Below are 20,874 nucleotides of genomic sequence, written 5' to 3'. Positions count from 1 at the left end.
GGTTGCGCATATCATTTCTGCTATCTAATTGTCTTTTGAACGTCCAAAATGTTGATTAAAGTTGATAATGAAGAATTGATGATATGCTTAAGATATCTTGATCCTGATCTGAATGAGTAAAGGACTAATATTTACATATTAAATCACGAGCCCGCATTGCATGCGGAAAAAATCACAATGGACACATAAATAAAATCAGTGGCTAAATTTTTTTGGCGTCATTTTATTTTCATTAATTACAGAAAAATCCCTTAATTAAATGACACTTAATTACAATAAGATAAAGTAAATCCTTATATTGACGTTATGAATTGAGGACCGCAATGTGTTGTGTGCCTTTGTATTCAAGGGGAATTAACTCGCGCTGCATTGTGAAAAATGTTTCCCATTTAGAAGACTTTCAAATAAATGTATAAGACTTTTTTACCACGTGACTTTACGGAAACTGCAAAGATAAGAAATTTGCACGTGCAACGTCACAGCGAAAGAAAAATAAATTTAGTCGAGGCAAAGTAAATCGATTGATCGGACAAACGTTATTTTTGTGAGGATTCATGACCTTGATTTGTTGTTGCAACCCACCCTTTTTTGTGGGCAGGCATATTTATATGCTAGCCTTTTTACATATGTGTATACAATAGGAGGTCAACCATACGATATAACTTTCTTCTTGTTAGACGACTCCCTATCTGATGTTTTTATTTTGTGTATATATGTTCTCTTTCTCAATGTTAATTTTACAGATGTATGTAACAGGGGGTCATCTAGTCATTTGCAGCATATGTTCTAATTTTATACTTGGTTTTAATGACCTCCTGTAATGTATATACTTTTTGTCATTTACTAAATAAATGACATTTTCTATGCTCAAACCTGTTTTAATTTGTCTGTTTTGAGCAACAACAAAAAACAAGTTCAGTCCACTTAGCAAGTGCTTTTGAGCTAAGGATCATAAAAAAACAATATATTCAGTCGAGGCAAAGTATATCGATTGATCGGACAAACGTATTTTTGTAATCACTTGGACAAGCGCAAACTGTGAATAGTCTGCTGTTGACTTTGGTATTGCGAATTAAGTTAAAATTTTGATATTAGTTGCATTATTGAGCTATCAATAAATAGTTACTTCGTATAATTAACTATTCTTTCACTTAGTTGATTTGAAATTTCTCTCAATTTCCCCACCATTCGCATTGCATTTCTTAAAATTCCCATAGTTTTTGCGGCATAAATTTGGTGCTTGCACCAATGTTTCTTGTTTTTATCTTATATATATGGTGCTAGACATATTCTGTGCAATAGGTAACCATGTCAATAACAGTAGGCCCACATGCCTTAACGGTAACCTGAATATCAAGTGCCAATCTCCATATATATATATATATATATATATATATATATATATATATATATATATATATATAAGCACTAAATAATCATAAAATGCATAACAAAATAATTTTTTTTATCTTAATGCATTTGTTTGTATATAATGTTATGTCGTGTACCTTTGTTGTTTTGTTTTATTGATTTTTAATATATATATATATATATATATATATATATATATATATATAAAGCTCTAAATAATCACAACTAGGTACTGAAATTTTCACCCCAGCCTGGGGTCGAACCAGCGACCTACGGCACCCTTCGCCTAGCAAGACTGTCAAACCAGTGCATCAGTCCACTCGGCCACAACGACTTCCCCTAATAAAGGAAGTTTTGTTATGCTCCTAAAACGCTACTTATACACACTGATGCAATCTCACACAGTCGCTGTGTCATTCAGTGTTTAAGATATTTTATAAGGAGAGTAAATCTCTCGATGCAATTGTATAGAATATTTAATATAAAGCACAAACAAACCATTATAACACCCAACCTTACGTTTACCCCTAGGATATAAACGATACATGTGATAATCAATTAATTAATATATAAAGCACTAAATAATCACAACTTGGTACTGAAAATTTTCACCCCAGCCCGGGGTCGAATCAGCGACCTACGGCACCCACCGCCTAGCAAGTAAGTCCACTCGGTCACAACGACTTCCCCTAATAAAGGAAGTTTTGTTATGCACCTAAAGCGCTACTTATACACACTGATGCAATCTCACACAGTCGCTGTGTCATTCAGTGTTTAAGATATTTTATAAGGAGAGTGGATCTCTCGATGCAGTTGTATAGAATATTTAATATTAAGCACAAACAAACAATTATAACACCCAACCTTACGTTTACCCCTAGGATCTAAACGATACATGTGATCATTAATTAATTAATATATAAAGCACTAACTAATCACAAGGTATTGAAAATTTATATATATATATATATATATATATATATATATATATATATATATATGAAATCATGTTTAGATAGACCAATGGTATATAATTATCTGCATTAGGGAGACCGCAGGATTAGGGGGAAAAAATCTGGTCTCCCTAATATTTTAGCATCGTGCAGGTGCCAACTCACTGTACTTTCAAGGATAAATCTTATGTAGTAGTATCTTTAGATTGTACTTTCATAGAATGCGTTATCAGGAGTAGGCGCTTTCAGGTTTTAAGGACAGAAAATAAATTTTAATTATAGACTTTGTATATTGAAAAATAAAGTAAACCTGCTTTAGGGAGACCATCAAAAATCGTTGTGAAAAATCCAAAATCGACTATATATTTTATTTTCGGTTTTTGAACATTTTTTCTATGACTAATAGGCACATATCTGGACACTTGCTTTATTTAAAATTTTATTATTTAAAAACTTTAAATTTTGTTGTTCGATGAGATTTTCATTTTCACGATTCCGAAATTAACGCTCGGGCTCGGAGTTTTGTGTTCCGTATCCAGTCACATTGAGCGGAAAATGGCGAATTTATCTTACGGGAAGCGCATGGTAAGTTTACAAGGATAAACAAATCAACTATTATTTTTTTTATAGTGCAGATTAAAACACAGCTATATTTCTGTCGGCTTTAATAAGTATCAATGCGTTCAATGATTAGCTTTTCAAAAAAGCTTGCTGTCTTATAGCCAAATTTTAAATATGCAATCCAAAGCAACTCTTCAAGAGCAGTAATAATTATAGAATGTTTTCATTATGCATAACTCCACGGTTTTTTTTTTTTTTTTTTTTTTTTTTTTGTACGTTTCACCAAATCCAGAAATCTCAAGTTTATAGCTAGCACAGCAAGCGTTTATGGTAACGCGAGAAAATTCGGGATGAGGTCAGTACTATGACACAAAAGTTGAACATAGTCTTATATAGGAAAAGATCTCAGATGCATCTGACTGTAGATAAACACTATTGTTTACTTTTTTATTATAATATTTTCCAAATCATTAGTTGATTAAATGAAAATTGATATTGATTAAATTCGTTATTCATTATTAAGGTTCTAAGTTCTAACTCTGCACCCAAAATAATCATACATATGTATAATACTTGAGTTACATGTATACTTAGTTATACTTATTGCATATTTGTGTATTATTTTACATACATACATGTTAATCCTACACAATATGTATAGGAATGTTCGCCGAAGTGTACTGCGACGTCATGATTCAGGCATGTGTGTAAACTGGTTGGCAGAACCAAAAATTGATAATGGCACTTAGTATGAAGAAGTCTACCGATAACGATATTTTATCAACATATGCGAACTCTTTGTCAGAAGAAGCGAAAAGGAGATATACGGTAAAGTTGCTGTACAACCGTGGTACCTGTTCTCTGCATGGTCCTTACCATTTAACGTGAATTGGAGCCAAAGCCCAGGTACCTGGCCAGATCTGACGTTCGGTGATATTTACCTGTACCTGATCGACACACCATCTTTGTTTACAAAGGAGTCTATGAAGGCCTACAAATCATTAGATGCTTACAAGTATGGGACAATATAAATGCATAATTACGATAGTTGTTCTTGTAAATAATTCCTAATGGAATTCATGACTAACGTACTAGTACAGAAGATGTCCGCTGGTTCCCATGATTTACCACTGATGTGTTGACGCTTAATTGCAGATATCCAGAGCTCTCTTCTTGATTCTTGCTTCTTGGGTATGCGGTAAAAGCTTTTCGGACTACTCTTATCAAATTTATTAGCACAGCCTATTACACAACATGACACAACCATCATTTTGCTCTTGTTTACTCAGCATTCGGCCATTAAACTTTCAAATGTTTTGCCAACCAGTAAGTCACGTGACTGATTTCTGACGTCACGGCGAAAATCCCTATTTATAGAATATTATAATTATGTATGTCAGTTGTATATCGTATGTAGTTATGGTTATAACCTTAAGCAACTGATATCAGATTAAGGGCATACACAACAGTTTTTTCCTACAATGAGATTTTCTTTAAAATTACACCACGTATCATTGAAAATATGAACATTAGATATATGCAAAGAAAATTACCTCATAATGCGCGATTTACAGAGCTATGGGGCCGCCATAAGGGGGTGTTTTTGAAAATACATGAAAAACAGTTTAATCATGTTAATGTTAAATAAAAACTTAAATTTCTTGCAAAGTAAAAGTCAGAACTGCCTTGTTTGAGGTTCATTGTTGAGAGCATTCATTAAATTTATTTTCTTGTAAAAAAATCATTGTGAACTGAATTTCCAATTTTTATGGGGTAAAATTGCAGTTTTTATCATTATTTTATACCCTTTTATACAATACATAATCATGATAATGGCAAATTAAAATTTTTCCTCATGATGACAATTTGTTCATAATTTCATATGCTGTAAATGATAATACACGTATATTTATGCTCTTTTCAAAACATGGGGTCAATGCGCTTGTTGTTTTTTTTTTTTTTTTAGATATTTGGCATTATTTAACACTTTTTTCATCTTATTTTTGCCCATGCCAATGAATGGCGCGTTATTTGGCGGACGGCAGCATTGCCATTTACATGCAATTATGATGTACGTTTCCTGCTTTTATTAAATCACTGTGACATTAAAAATGAACTATGATGTTTACCTAGATTGTTACGCGCTGGCGTTTGTTTACATGCCTGTTATGGCTTTGATTGTCCATATATTGTGACGCCATGGCCTTAGTGATAGCAAAACAGAGTTATTTCCCCCTGTAACTATTGTGTATGCCTTTAAGTGGACTCATCTGTACTTTTTCAGTTAAAAGCTGGACTTGAAAGTCAAGGCATTTTGCAAAAGGTGGGTACAATCTTGCATTAAAAGATGATTCCAATGTTCAATCACTTTCATTCTTTGACACCAGAGATATTGTAACTTTTTCTGTCAACTCGTCATTATGTGGGGGTGGGGATATGGTACATGTAATGTAAACAAAGAAAGGAGGCTAACACAAATGCAGAGCCCCCCCCCCCCCCCCCCCCCACACACACACACACAATTCGCAACATGTTTTTCACAGTATGGATAATTAAATATGTATTACTATATATAGATCTCTTTAGCAAGGCCCTTCTTTGAAACTGTATACATGTACATCTCATTTCAATATTCAACATTTATCTCGGGGGGGGGGGGGTATTGTGATTGGTCAGCAGGTTGGGCAAGTGATTTTTGACATAGCTACTTGCCCTTGGGCAAGTGCATTAAAATTGTATTTGTCAGTCCTTGTGACACTTTTTTGTCAACTTTCCTATGCACTCTGACTCTGCACCCATATGAATGAAATGATACAATTCATGTCATGACCTACCCTCTAGGTCATATCTTTAAGGTCACTAGATCATTTTTTGTTAATTTCTTGTGTGTTCTATATCTCCAACTTATTTAGGATATTTAAAACTTATGTCAACACGATGTGTCATGACTTGCACTATAATCTACAGACCCTGAAACGTGCTACTACACCAGTTGCACGGTACGGTTCGGTACGCTTTATGAACGGTACGGTTCGTTTTCTGAACGGTACGGTTCGTTTCTTGAACGGTACGGTTCGTTTCTTGCACGGTACGGTACGCTTCTTGAACGGTACGGTTCGCTTCTTGCACGGTACAGTTTGCTAAAAATAGCTGCACGCTTTGTGAACGGTTTGCACGTTTTATTAATGAAGTGGGCGTGGCCTGAACGCTTTGACTTCGTATAAATTGTACGTTTCGATAGTTTGTTTTCACTCGATCGGTCTTATTCGGCTCTTTGATTATCGGCTGCAGGATTTGTGGTTGTGTTAGAATGTGCACATGGGGAAATGAGATGTTATTTTTGATTGCTTCGATGGAATAATTCCATATTGATAACGTACATAAAAGTTATGAATAAAAGTTTTTAGAATTTGCTTAAGTCTAAGTCTTAATGGTTGTTATTACGTTTCAATTTGTTTTTCATTTCTCATCAGACATTTATTAATTTACGATTTTATAAAAAGTTGTTACATGAACTGCTCCCCGACATGGGCGTGCGTAAGTGTAAAAACAAAGCGTATTAAGTTTCCGGATATAAATTACAGTGCCTAAATTGGAAAAGTTTTTAAGAAGAAGTGAATTTTGTTTTGAATACACTAAAGTCGCAAATGACACAATGATTATTTTCTGCACTTCACATTTATTGTGATTTATCATCGGCATTATGAAAGATCCAGGCGGCCGTTTCACTAAACGATCGTAGATCGTAAACGTAGACTTAAATGTGAACGTAGCACGTAAGACCGTTTCACTAAAAGTTACGATTTGCGATTTACGATCAGTATTGATCGTAACCCTACGAGTGGTCTAGGGTTATCGTAAGTGTTCCTACATGCACGTAAATGAGCAATATGGCCGCCATGCTGGCCCCCTGAGATCATTTTGTGATAGTATTTACCTGACCGAGTTTGTTTATACTTTGTAGGAAGAAAACAATCACAATGACTTGCAGTCTGCTTTTGCACAAAAATATTGTACAGTCCGAGCCCGAACCTTAAATCAATTAGAGTTGTCCTTCTTTGTTATGCACACCCACAGAAATGTCAGTCTCACAGGGGTCAAGTTCGTTTTGGGCCCGGGCTCTGTGATACCACAAATATAGTAAATTCATTGTATCATAGAGTTCGGGTCCAAAACGGGCCTAGCCCTTGTTACCAGTTTGCTGAAATAAATATAAAGACAATGCAAGATCGAATTCATATTTTAAAAAGTGAGGGGGGGTAGTCAATATATCAAACTTTGCATGTAATAATAACGAGAACAGATATTGGGGGTGGGGTGGGGTGGGGGTGGGGGGGGTATAGCTACATATTCCTGCATCACCGTTAGATCACATGTATATTTAACATTAGAGGGGTTCCAAGACATTATTATTCTCATGTTCAGAAATTAAATTTCTTTAGAAACAGTTGATTTAATGATCCAAGACGTCGCGATTCCACGTACTCAGTTTTTTTCCCCGTCAGATCAATACCTTTGATGCAACTGACTAACTGCATAATACATGCACATTTTAAGGAAAATATGATAATAAAATGATTTGGTAATGGGAGAGGGGTTAAAATCCCAATTTTGCAAGTGGATCGTTTCTGTGCTTTTATGAAGGTCGTTAGAAATTAAACATACAGACTAGACCTATATGTATACACAGACAAGGGAAGGGTCATTATCGGACCCTTGGGGTTCCGACCCCTTTTTATAAAGTGCACTCCCGTGGGGATCCGGGTTAGAATAGGTCCTCAGAACCTCTTGCTTATCGTAGGAGGCGACTAAACGGGGCGGTCCTTCGGATGAGACTGCAAACACTGAGGTCCCGTGTCACAGCAAGTGTGGCACGACAAAGATCCCTCCCTGCCCAATGGCCGTAAGCGCCGAGTATAGGCCTAAAATTTGTAGCCCTTCACTGGCAATGGTGACGTCTCCATATTAGTGAAAATTTACGAGCGGGAAGTTAAACAATATAAAAATCAATCATCATAAAGTGTAATATCAATAATAATTTTTAATAAATGATCTAGATTATACATCATCACGTAAAGACAGAAGTTATCATATGCTTACATGCCTAAACGGAAAAAATATATATATAAGACAAACGCATGTGGAAAATAAATTTCAAGTCATTTTAGGGACAATTGAGCCCATGATTTGTTTGAAATTTATACAAATAAGTGAATAGATATGTCATTAGTGTTACAGCTTATTTTACAACAATGATTAAACGCCGGAGTACGTACATATCCATGGTTTGATGCAGGGTAAAATTTCCTATACTTGTGTGCAATTTTATTTTCATTTTATTATTTCCTTTTATCAATATAATTTCATTTTCTTATTCATTTTTTTTAATCCGTTGAAGATAGTTTACTTATTGATGGAAATTTGGCTCACATGAGCAGATCGATACATGGCATTTAAAATTCTAAAATGTAATTCTTTTATGTTATTTCTTATATCACCCCCCCCCCCCCCCCCAACCCAATTTTAGTTACATGAAAGTCAATAAAAAATATTCTATCAATTGTTTAAACATTCTAGGAATTTTCTTTACGTTACACTAAAGATCGGGCTCAAAATTTCCATTATTTTTGTTGACAACTTGCATGGGTTACTGCAGACGATAAGGATATGTTTAAAACCATGAAGAAATAATGAATGAATATTTCTTTCCATGGTAGGATTAATTTTAAATCTACCTCCATAGAGAAAAGAGTTCTAAAAAGTCAGACGTAAATCGCAATCGTAAGTGTTACGACTACGTTAGGTTTCGTGAAACTCTCGTATACGTGCGAGTCAAATGATCTTAAACGTAATCGTACGTTTACGATCTACGATCGCTTAGTGAAACGGCCGCCAGGATATCTGCACGTGAAGTTTGTACATCCTTTTTTGTCAGCATTCAGTCATTCATAATTAATAATGTTAGATATCTGTTGCATTTGTCTTTGAATCAAATAAAATGATGATAATACATATATATTCCTATCCTTTATCACGCGAAGTCCGATTTTCATTTCCCTGACTTTATTTTTGATTACTGAAAATTGAATTAAAAAAAATTAACAGAAAAGTAAGGCAAGTGTATAGTTTGCAATAAAAATGTTTCATATACCTTTTCTATATATTGTTGAAATACTTGAAAATGCTGAAATGAATAATTTTTTGCGTCCGATTTGATGCTTTGCATCAATTTAACTTGTTTACATTCTTTTACACATGTAAGTATCTATTTATTTCTCTGTCGATGTAATTAAAAATTGTTTATTAGTGTATTTAATAAATCCGCCAATCTACATCTATCTATATGGGTCGTTATCAATGTAGAAGAGAAAAAGATATGTCAAAATTATTGCTAATAAAGTAATGAAAATATTACAGTGTAGAACGTGACAATTTTTCTAATCGGTCTAGAAATTTCTCATATGATTCAGACACTGTACGTAGGAAAGTACATATTGAATACAACAGTAGACAACCATTCATCTCATAGCGAATTAGAAATCTTCTAACACTTTGCCGCATAGTTTTGAAATCGTACTTTGTTTTAAGCATCTCGGTGATTTTCACAGTTGATAACCCAGCTTCGTGATGTTTGAGGATAATGCTTCGAATAGCCAGCGATAGTCTACGACCTCCTTTCCCATCGGGCGCCATTGTGAAAATAATATACTGTGGCTGAAAAAGTGGGTCACGTGACATAAATTGCACGCTTTCTGCACGGTACGGTACGCTTTCGGGCTTTTGGGGGCGGGGTTTGCATAATATTATCCTGCACGCTTTCTGCACGGTACGGTACGCTTTTTGAACGATACGGTTCGTTTCTTGAACGGGACGGTACGTTTCTTGAACGGTACGGTTCGTTTCTTGCACGGAACGGTTCGGTTCGTTTTTAAGGTGTAGTAGCACGTTTCAGGGTCTGTACTTTGAGACAGTGCACACCTTTTTATATCCCAATTTATTGAGTGACTTTCTTGAGATATTAAAAGATGGTTAGATGACCAAGTGTTGACTGATATATGATGTTTTCATTTTATGTTTTTATTTGTAACAGAAAGTAAAACGCCTGAAGCCTGAGGAAGATGCCAAATGGTGGTGTCAGGCTGGTCTTGACAAAGATGGGTTCAAAGTAAAATATATATCTGACTATAAAGGTGAGTTTAAACCATATTTATATCATCTTTGCTTGCTCATTTGTTCCTATATTCCTACAAGGCTGAATTCATGCAGGAACAACTCCGCATAAGAAACAAGATCTTAGCCTCAAAATCTAATCTAACGTTCAGATACATAGATGACGTCTTATCTACATGTATTAACCAGTTTTCACGAAAAAGCACAGGCCCTTCGGGCTTCCCAGTATAATAATTGTGCAAGCCCGAACAATATTTTGCAGGCCCAAAATGTTTTTTTTCTAATTTGACCTCTTGTTATCTGCTGATTCTACTCTATAGACACATGCACAGTTCTACTGTAGGAAAATACAGGTCAAGATGATCATAGTTAGAGTTCAACTGACATTAAAAGGATTATATTATTTTTCAACATATTAATCCAGTATATGCGAAAGTTTTTGGACCACACAGGACATTCGGTCCTGTGTAATCAATGAACACACCGGACCGAACCAAATTTTGTCAGACCGAAAAACCTAATGTAAAAAAGTGAAACATGTGAAAATGCAAAACCAAGGGAATCTTATTTATTATACTAGTAATACTATACCAGGAATCCCTCCCGTATAATACTTTAGACAGTCCATGCGGTTTTAATCAATTCATTTACGTATTTGGATGTGTGCTATTTTTTTTTTACTTTTAACAAACTCCGCATCAAAATAGTAAAGCTCAAAACCGGACATTGAGACATCGGACATTCTGGTCCGGTGTAAAAAATGATGCATCGGACCTGAGGCACTGCACATCGGTCAGGTCCGACGGTCCGATGTCTTTCGCATAGACTGATTAATCTCGCAGATACATCAGCAGCTTATGTTCAACTCTGTTTTGTATACACCAGTACAAAACATTTTGTTTTCTCCAGAATCACTTAAATGTTAGCCAAGGCCCACCCTCGCAGTGTTCGAAATTGGTTTAAAACTTGGTATAGACCACAGGTCTATGCCAAGATAAAATGACTTAGACCTCATCGAATTGGCATAGACCATAACATTGAAAAAATAATAACACAAATTTAAAACATTTTCATTTACTTCTAATATACTTAGAAAGTGTATTTTCTTTCCATTTCTGTAATATCCTTTCCTCATAATGTTTATCAGACATCGACTGACTATGCAAGGCCCTCTTGGATACTTTATTGCTTTAAATCTAGAAAATTGGCATAGACAATTTGGTCTATCTCAATTACAGTTGGCATAGACCAGTGCCATTTGACATAGACTCGGTCTATCGGTCTATGGTTAATTTCGAACACTGCCCTCGGTCCAATGGGGCATGAATTTTCGTTTTTTTTCTCCTCGTACGACAGGGTTTTTTGGGGTTTTTTTTATCGGATGGTTGTGATTCTGAAATACGCTTGGGTGGTTTTGAATTTCCCGGACGAGCCCCCTCCCTATACTTCAGAAAAGGCAGCATGGTTGATAATTTTTCTATGCAAAATTTGACTACTAAGTCATGACATTTAGTCTGAGTCAATCTCACGCTTTATTTGTAATATATACAGAACATATAAGAAAACATTTACAGGCCCACCGGACTCCAGGGTTTAATATTTTAAGAAGCCTGATCCCGATTTTACTGGCCTCGGGCATCGGGCCGCTGGTTAACGTCGAAGACTGATTAACAATGATACTGTTTCTAAGTATCTGCATATCATTTATCCTCCTGAACTTGAGATTAACTCAACTACATGTATGGAGTCGCATTGTTCTGCCTCATATTTAGACCTTTTTTTTTAATTTGACAGGCAAGGAAAATTAAACACGAAGATATATGATAAACGTGATGATTACAATTTCCCTATTGTCAACTTTCCACACTTGTCAAGCAACATTCCATCTTTTCCCGCGTACGGTGTATTTGTTTCCCAGTTGATTCGCTACGCTAGACATGCTAGAGGAAGCTCTTTGTATAAAGACTTCTTGAACAGATCTGTGTTGCTTGCCAAAAAACTGTTGACACAGGGATACCAAATGCCCAAGCTTATATCATCAATGAAAAAGTTTTATGGGCGACACCACAAACTCGTTAACAGATACAGCATCAGTGTTTCAAAATTGTCTCGTGATATACTCTGCGCTACATAACTAATTTTTCTGGTCTCTTACCTGATTTGACTTTGAGAAATGCATGACGAGTGACACATGTGGAGCACTCACTCATGAAGTGCTCATTCTTCTGGAACACCTGGCCTCACCCAGGATGATTCTAGGGTTCATGCGTTTCCTTGTTTTTTGTGTGTTTTTATGTGTCGATCGTATTTATTTTCAATTTTGTCCCTGGTCTTTCCATTTTGATTGCCACATTGGTACCTTTTCTTGAATATACTTTAAATAGAGATATTTTTAGGAGGTTTTTAGAAGGTTTGAAATAAGAATTTATGCTTGCTTGTGCTATTATAAATGCTCACCTACATGTAGTAGATTTTGAAAAATCATATTGATATTTTTTGGCACTATTGTGTGTTTGACCCATCAACTCAGACACACATAAGCTTGTAATTGCATGGTATTGTACATGTATGTGATCCTAATAAGTACTTGTATCACCAAATATTGAATCACTGAAATTGAGTGCAAATGAGAAAGAAATGTTATTGCTATACATACAGTGTACTGTTTACTTTAGGTGAACTAATGCTGAGTTGCTTGTGCTCTATTTGTATGAATGCACTTGTTCTTGCATTATGCAGGATTTGGTGTATTTGCCGAAAAAGACTTCAGAGCAGGGGATTTTCTTCTAGAATATGTTGGAGAAATAATTACTGAAGAAGAGGCATTTGAAAGGCAGAGAAAATGTGATGAAAATAATTTTTTTTTTTACAAGAACAAAGGAAAAAGTATGTGGTAAGTTTTATACATGAATGATGGTAGACATCAGAAAGTGTTTTGTTTTCAGTTTGCAAAGCTCATTGTTGTTTTCTAAATTAAACGACATGTACATGTAAGAACATTATTGATCTTTATTTGGTTAATGCATAATTGAAATAGTTTTTTGTACCGGACTTGACAAAGTCGGGGTAATATGATACCTGTACATGTATTTGCTTTGTGCCTGACTGTCTGTTAGCGTGTGTGCCTACTTGCTTATTGCGTGTCTGCCTGATAGTTTTTTATACGCCCGTCGAAGACAGGACGTATTATGGTATGGCGTCGTCCGTCTGTCTGTCCGGACCTTGTGGGCAGGATACAGACTGAACCATAAGTCCTAGGACTTTACAACTTGGTACATTTGATCACCATGATGAGAGGAAGATGCCTATTGTTTTTCATGGTCAAAGGTCAAGGTCGTAGTATCACTTTTTAGGAAAACCTTGTGGGCAGGATACAAACCGAACCGTAAGCTCCAGGATATTATAACTTGGTATATTTGATCACCATGATGAGAGGAAGATGCCTATTGTTTTTCAAGGTCAAGGTCGTAGTATCACTTTTTAGGAAAACCTTGTGGGCAGGATACAAACCGAACCGTAAGCTCCAGGATATTATAACTTGGTATATTTGATCATCATGATGAGAGGAAGGTGCCTATTGTTTTTCAAAGTCAGAGGTCAAGGTTCTAAGGCTATCCCTCTTTATATCTTGATATCCATTTCTACAAGCATAATAATGAATTAACTCACAGAGGACAGTGCTAACTTCACTAAAATATGAATCCCACTAAAATATGTTTTCCTTGAGCAAAATCTACGGGCGTATTATGCCACATTGGCGTTACTCTTGTTGGTTTATTTTTCCTCAACTATTTTGATGCAGGATGTTCATACTGTGTACATACTTTGTTACATGTAATACTCTGTCACATACCAAAATTAGGTCACTGCCTTTTGTATTTTGACCTTAACCAATTAAAGAAATTGGGTTTTGGGGAAATATCTCCTCAACTAGTTCAATCAGGATATTCATATTTGGTACATGAGTAGGTATATTGTGTAATATACCATAGTGTTCAATCTAAAGCAATTTAGCATGGCGCAGTGTCATGCCCTTTTCCTGATGCCATGCCCTTTTTTTCCGGCGCCATGCCCTTTTTCTCATTCAAACCTATCGACAACAGAGCGCCATTTATTTCTTTTTGGTAAAAGTAATCTTAAAACTACATTAGACCACTGGTCGTCTCTAACGAAAAAAGAAAGATATAACGAGTTAAGTTCATTCTATGAAATTTAAATTGAGGGAATTTTACATGACCTGAAGTTATGAAATAATGCCCCCCTCCCCCCTATATACTAGTTTTTTCTGAATCTGTGTAATTTTATTTTTGGAAGGCAAGTACATGAAGATGCATATAACACTTTCTCAAAAAGAGAAAGTATATACATGTAGGATGTATTGCAAAGTTATATATATTACTAAATATTGTTGCCTTTAAAATCAAATAATTATGATAACAAAGTGCCCTAAAAATCCGAAAATTGCATAACGTGTGCCCTTTTAAGGCAAAATTTTGTGTGCCTTTTTTCTTTCTATACCAAAAGTTGGTCACCGCCACCTATATTTCCATTGTTTTTTTTTTTACAGAGTTTACAGCCCTTGACACTTAGAATATCTCCAGAATAGTAGATTAATTTTTTCATCGCAACTCCTCTTCAATGGTTTGAGGGAAAATGTTTTGAAACTTTGTAAAAAGTAAAGGCATGATATGAAGATGCACATGGAGGAGGGGCATTATGGTCCATTGTTTTTAATTTTTTTAAAGAGTTACAACCCTTACCACTTTCAATTTTAGTCAAAATATAGGTTAATCTCATAACTTTGCCATTTCTGCTGACTTGCTACCACTTTGAGATACATCTATTTGTCATTTTCAGTATTGATACTTCAACTCAAGATCATATATGCCCGTATGTCAATGATGGGAACAAGATGGCTAATGCTGTCATGAAACTTTTGACTTTTGAGAGCCCTTGTCTATGCTTGTTTGCTGTCAGAAATATTCAAGAGAAAGAAGAAATACTGTATAACTATGGAGATACTCAGAATCTCTGGTGGAGAAATAAGGTACAGATATTGAAGAAAGCATAATAATTTCTCAATCTACTGTGATTGACTTGATCCATGATATCAAATGTTCAATGAACTGGATTAAATTTCTTTAGATATAAAGTTATATAATGATTTACCCTTGAATTGAGGCATTAATACAAATTTGAAATTTGATAACCATGAAGATGAATAGTTTCAGTTTACATTGTATTTTGAGTTTTTCACCTCTCAACCTATACTTGAAGTTTATGGCTTTTCTCATCCCATGGAAGGAAATGATATATATTATTACTCATTACTTGACTTCACCTAAGCCATGAATTGATGAATTGATTGCTTTGTTTTACATTCATGTCATTTCATAGAAAATTCAGTATTATGGACCATTTTATCTCACGTGGAACAGCAGTTTTATGTGAGCTTTTCTGATCACAATTTTTCCGTTGTCTGTCCTTCGTAAATTTTTTAAGTGTTAGACTTCTTCTCTGAAATTGCTAGGCAAATTTCAACCAAACATGGCAGGAAGCATTATTGCGCGGTGGGAATTCAAATTTGTTCAAATGGTGCCCTTGGCACCTAGGGTTCTGTACTTAAGGGCCAAAAAGGGTGAAAATGTACCATTTCTGAAAAAATCTTCTTTTCAGAAGGCACTGGAAAGAATGATAAGATTTTATGCATGGGGCAGCTAAAGGACCATGAGATTCAAGTTCATTCAAGAGAAAACGATCTGCAAACTTTGGGACCCATATAGGGGGTTCAAAGTTTGACGTAGGCTTATATAGGAAATAAGATTTAAAAAATTGTGAAAGTACATGGCAGAACCACTTGATATTTTGCATGAAGCTTCCTAGCAACAAAAATTGTTAAAGTGATATTGGTTTGTCAACTTGTCGACTGCCCATAAGGGGATGGGTGGGGATGGGGTAGTGGTTTCAAATTTTACCCATGGGGGTAGGTTCAAAGTTAAACATATGCTTATATAGGTAAAGATATAAAAAAAAAATATTCTGCGAAAGTACTAATAAGACTGGACATGAGAGGCCTCATGATTAAAAATGTGATCCCATAACCACTTTGACATGGAGGCCCCTATACAGTAAAAGATATAAAAATGTTCTTCTGTGAAAGTACATGTACTAAGCAGAATGATTAGATATTTTGCATGAACTTCCCAGCAACATGAGGAGTCAAATTATTCAAGGGAAATCAATCCATTGACTTAAGCATGTTAAGGTCCTGCAAGTGGATGAAAGTTTAACAAAGTCTTATACTGGAAAAGATATAAATTGTCTTTAGTGGAAGTACTGAGCAGAATGACTTGGTATATTGCATAAAGCTTTCTAGCAACTTTTATGTTTAGGTGAGCATTGTGGGCCATTGGCCTCTTGTTTATATATAGCTGTATTATAGGTAGTAACAAATTGTAAATTTCCAATTTTTCTGCTGAAGTGGGGCAATGGTGTCACTTGGACATATCTAATACTATCTTTGCAGTTAGATTTCTTAATGTTTTACCCCTCTGCCAATTTTGGCCTAAGGGTATTGTCAACACAAAGTCAGATGGGAGTGTATTAGTGTTTGTGTGTGTGTGCATTAGACTATTGTTTCCAGGCCATACATCCTTTGATTTTGGAGTAAGACCACTGAATCTTACTAGGATGTTCACTTACATAGGGTAGATGTGCATTTCAGGGTCAAATGTCAGGTTGACATTTGGGGAGGTTACTATAACTTAAAATAGCAAAATTGTTTTAGGAAAATATTTCCTAAACTATAAAAGATGGATCATTGAACTTTGGTAGGATGTTTACTCAGATAGAGTAGATATGCCTTTTGGGGTCAAAGTATCAATTTGACCTTTGGGGAGGTCAATGTAAATTAAAATAGAAAAATCTTAAGTATAGGAGATGGATCATTGAAACTTGGTAGGATTTTTACTGATATAGTTTATATTTGTTTTTTGGGGTTAAAATGTAAATTTGACCTTTGGAGAGATCACTATTATTAAAAATAACAAATTTGTTTACTAAAAATAGCAAATTAGCTATCTCCTAAACTATAGAAGATGGATCATTGAACTTTCTCAGGATGTTTACTCAGATAAGGTAGATGTTGGGGTCAAAATGTGAATTTGACCTTTGGGGAGGTCACTGTTACATGTACTGAAAATATAAAAAAAAGTCTTAAATTTAGAAGATTATTGAAACTTGGTAGGATGTTAATCAGATATGGTAGATTAGCCTTTTTGTGTCAATATGTCAAAATGCTGAGGGTTAATCTGCAAGTTTGGAGAACCTATTTTTATTTTACTCATGACCATTCATTCCTTACCATGAGTTGGCATTGTATCGTTTTATACTCTTTTTCAGTGGAACATACATGTAATGGAAACACAGAAAATGATGAAAATGGACAGGGTGACTATGAGGGAAGCAGTAGCTGCAGCAACCAAAGGAACAAGTCAGGTAAAGCTGTTAATCAATTATGTCTCCCCCAGCAAAAGGAGTACAACAATATACCATGGTGTTATAAATTGTGATACAGAAGTTTCGGTTTGATTCATGATACATGTATGTTAATCCACCCAAATGATATGGCTCCATTTCATTTTTAACTCACTATAGCTGAAAGCTCATGTGAGGTTTTTTGATTAGTTTGTCTGTCATCCGTCAGTCTGTAAACTTTCCACATTTTCAATTTCTTCTCCAGGCCAATTTCAACCAAACTTGGCAAAACGTATCATTGCGCGATGGGGATTCAAGTGTGTTCAAATGGTGCCCCTAGTCACAGGGTTCTGTGCTTATGGGCCCAAATGGTTAAAAAGGTACCATTCTTAAAAAATCATCTTGTCATAAAGCACTGGAGAGAATGATTTGATATTATGCACGGGGCATATAAGCGACCATGAGATTCAAGTATATTGTTACTGGTTCTATCCTCCACCAATAAAAACTGGACACCATTGTATGATGGAAAATTGTTGAGTGTGTCAAAAAAAAAAAAAATCAGGGAATGAAAAAAGGTGTCATCAATGTAGTTAAGACAGTAAAAGATGTCTCTTGCAGATGTGAATATGGCATTTTTCCATAAAATAAAGCATCCCACATGACTATGCTATCTTCACTTGAGGGCACAAAAAGCAACATGATCATCCTTGCACTCCCAAACTTGGATTTTAACATTTTTTTGCATGAGAAGCAAAAAAAATTAACAGTAAAGAATTTAAGAATATGTGAGGTAACCATAAATGCATCAACAACTAGTGCAGATGTTGCAAATTGAATTAATTTTGGTAGATTTGGCCGTTGTGGTACTTAGGTTTAAGTATATCGGGGCACCTATTAATACTAGCTAGTGGGTTCAAACTTTTTTTTTTGGTAGGGCACTGGCTTTTAAATCTGAAGGTTGTATTTGAGACTTAGTGATACTTCCTAACAATTACACTTCATTTCTTTCACAGTAAAGTGGTAATTGGAGGACGCACAGCTTTTGCAGGAGCAATTTTAGGATTTAGCATAAATTCATTCATGCTTCGCTCAAATTTTTGCTAGGAAGAAGTTTTGCTTTTGTAGCATGATACAAAAATGATGATCAAATAGATTTTGAGTGTATTTTACAACTAATTTAATCTCCTTATGATGTTGAATGTTTGGCCGGGTTGCAGAACCTGCATTCAGCTTTGAAGTATGGTGAATGCCAGGGGATCAGCTGGCTGAGCGGACCACTTGTGCATGCAATGTACTTTGTGTAATCAAATCATCTCACACCTCTAACTTGACATCCTTCAAACTTTGTACAATTGTATGGAGACATTAAAGATGTATTTTTGACTTTTTGGAAGCGCTCTGACATTTTTCCAAAATTTACATTTAGTTGAACTTTGTCACTTTCACAACTTGTTTTAAAATAGACAGTACCTACTTTGTAAAATTGACTCCTCTCATAGCGTTTACTTTACATTGTTCAGACCTTGCTTGTACAGTTGTAATGAACACATTGAAGATATGTATGTGATTTTTAGGAAGTGTTCAGACATTTTTTGGAAAAGTTTACATGTAGTTGAACTTTGTATTTTTCTCAGTATGTTATTAACTCCTCTCACAGCTTTTATTTGATATTCTTCAGACCATGTACAGTTGTAACGGACACGAAGAAAATCTGCATGTGGCACTTTAGAAGTGTGCTACATGTTCATATCTTTGTAATTTTCCCAGCATGATATCTACGCAGTTGTGTTAAGTAGGGCCATAGAAATATATCAGGAAAAAAGCATTAATAAACAGATCAATTTGTGACAAATTCTGTAAACACAACCCATTTATACAAAAACAATATGTATATATCATTAAGTGCATATTGACCTCTTATACATTTTTCACCAGACCGACAGTCTCAACATCAACTCTCTATCACGTGATCAAATATCAAGATAAAAACGTATCGTGTATGTATAAATCGTAAAATTGGCACGATATCCAGATATCAATGCAAGTTGAAGTTAATATAACTTCAAAGCATATTAATTTCTTAATTTGAAAAGTGCTGAGAGCAAGTTTACTGTGACTTGCAACATGTCTAATTTTTGCATTGAATATGCAAGATGTAGCGATTTTTGCACATACGAAGTTGAATCTAGCCTGAAAAACATATTTTCTGTTGAAGCCAGAACTTGCTCCCCTAACTTTCCTTTGGCACTGAAGTTCACATGTCACATAAATGAAACATCTTTCACTTAAAAACCTCGGGGTGTCGTGCCAATGATGAAATTTTTATGTACGGAAACCCTGTTTATGCAAATGAGTCCATTGTGAAAGTAACTATACGTGTAGATTAGGGGCGATATCAATATCACAATATAATATGGATATTACTTTAGCATGTATGCTATATAAAGAAGAAATTGAAACTTTTTCAATATCAAAGAGAATTAATATAACCCATTTGACAGAAACTTTTACGCAATTGCAGTTTACCGTTTGACAGCGGTGGTAAATAACGAAACAATATTTTGACATTTCCAACCACAAATGGACTGTAGATATGTACGTCATGACCTTCGTCATGACGTAATTTTCATTGTGACGTCGTGCAATGTGCCAGTGTGGTAAAGTATATTTATGTACAGCACCGGTATTAAAAATTTTATGGGGAAAGCCTTAACTCAACCGCGTAAAGGCATGGCCTAAAATATTTCATTTTATGTCAGTGAATAATGTATTAAATCAACCATGCCATTTTGGCCAATTTTAGTATTTCTTGAAACCAACCCTAACCTTAACGTCTATACCTGTAGTCTGTAATGCATATTTAAATATATTTCAGGTTCTGTTCAGGAGTCCCTAAATGGTATTCAATGTTCTGCAATGCTTCCAGGTATAGTTATGCTTTCATTGTTCTTTCGAATAATTTAATCAGTGCTTTAACATGAAGATGTTTAATAAGCTCTGTTTTAATGTGATGAAACTTTGAAACTTGAACACAAGGATTGTAAAAACTGTATTCTCAGATATTTGAGTCATCTGTTTTTCTCTCTTGATCATTTCTTTTTACCTCATTTTGGGTATTGATCTATATAACATTCTAAGTTACATTTCGGGAAATATTGCCTTTTACAATTTACTGACTTCTTAATTTCCTAATGAATAAGTAGACTACTGATGAATTCCATTCAATTTTAGAGGAAACTTGTTATGTTAATGAAGAAGATACTAACAGTGATGATGAACAGGTGGAATCAGTTCAAAAGAATGTTCCTAGGACATCTAGAACATGCTCAGGCAAGAATTA

The 20,874-nt window shown here is 35.0% G+C and overlaps 1 protein-coding gene and 1 long non-coding RNA gene across 5 annotated transcripts; one reads left to right on the top strand and one right to left on the bottom strand.

Annotated features, from left to right (window-relative positions):
- The first annotated feature begins 2,724 nt into the window (after nt 1-2,724).
- Nucleotides 2,725-20,864, top strand: LOC130046500 (uncharacterized). 4 transcript variants are annotated; one of them, XR_008797966.1, is made up of 7 exons: nt 2,725-2,909; nt 3,178-3,240; nt 5,170-5,208; nt 9,976-10,075; nt 12,795-12,948; nt 17,457-20,460; nt 20,766-20,864. XR_008797966.1 is itself a non-coding variant. In XM_056147146.1 (7 exons), exons 1-5 carry the CDS (start codon nt 2,880-2,882, stop codon nt 17,470-17,472), a joined length of 339 nt encoding a protein of 112 aa, XP_056003121.1. In that variant the 5' UTR covers nt 2,725-2,879; the 3' UTR covers nt 17,473-17,552; nt 20,410-20,460; nt 20,766-20,864. The 4 variants fall into 4 exon arrangements, 3 of the variants coding, with proteins under 3 accessions (XP_056003121.1, XP_056003122.1, XP_056003120.1); XM_056147146.1 differs by lacking the exon at nt 3,178-3,240 and having other exon boundaries at nt 17,457-17,552; nt 20,410-20,460; XM_056147147.1 differs by lacking the exon at nt 3,178-3,240 and having other exon boundaries at nt 17,457-17,552; nt 18,548-20,460.
- On the bottom strand, nt 3,122-4,382 carry LOC130049458 (uncharacterized). The gene is made up of 2 exons (XR_008797968.1): nt 3,978-4,382; nt 3,122-3,876 (listed from the first exon to the last, which is right to left on the bottom strand). It is a non-coding gene; the product is annotated as an uncharacterized LOC130049458 (long non-coding RNA).
- Nucleotides 20,865-20,874: the final 10 nt, after the last annotated feature.

The sequence above is a fragment of the Ostrea edulis genome, chromosome 8 (assembly GCF_947568905.1).
Source record: "Ostrea edulis chromosome 8, xbOstEdul1.1, whole genome shotgun sequence".
Lineage (NCBI taxonomy): Eukaryota > Metazoa > Mollusca > Bivalvia > Ostreida > Ostreidae > Ostrea > Ostrea edulis.
The sequence above is the reverse complement of the archived record's forward strand: the minus strand, read 5'-3'. Positions and strand labels throughout refer to the sequence as shown.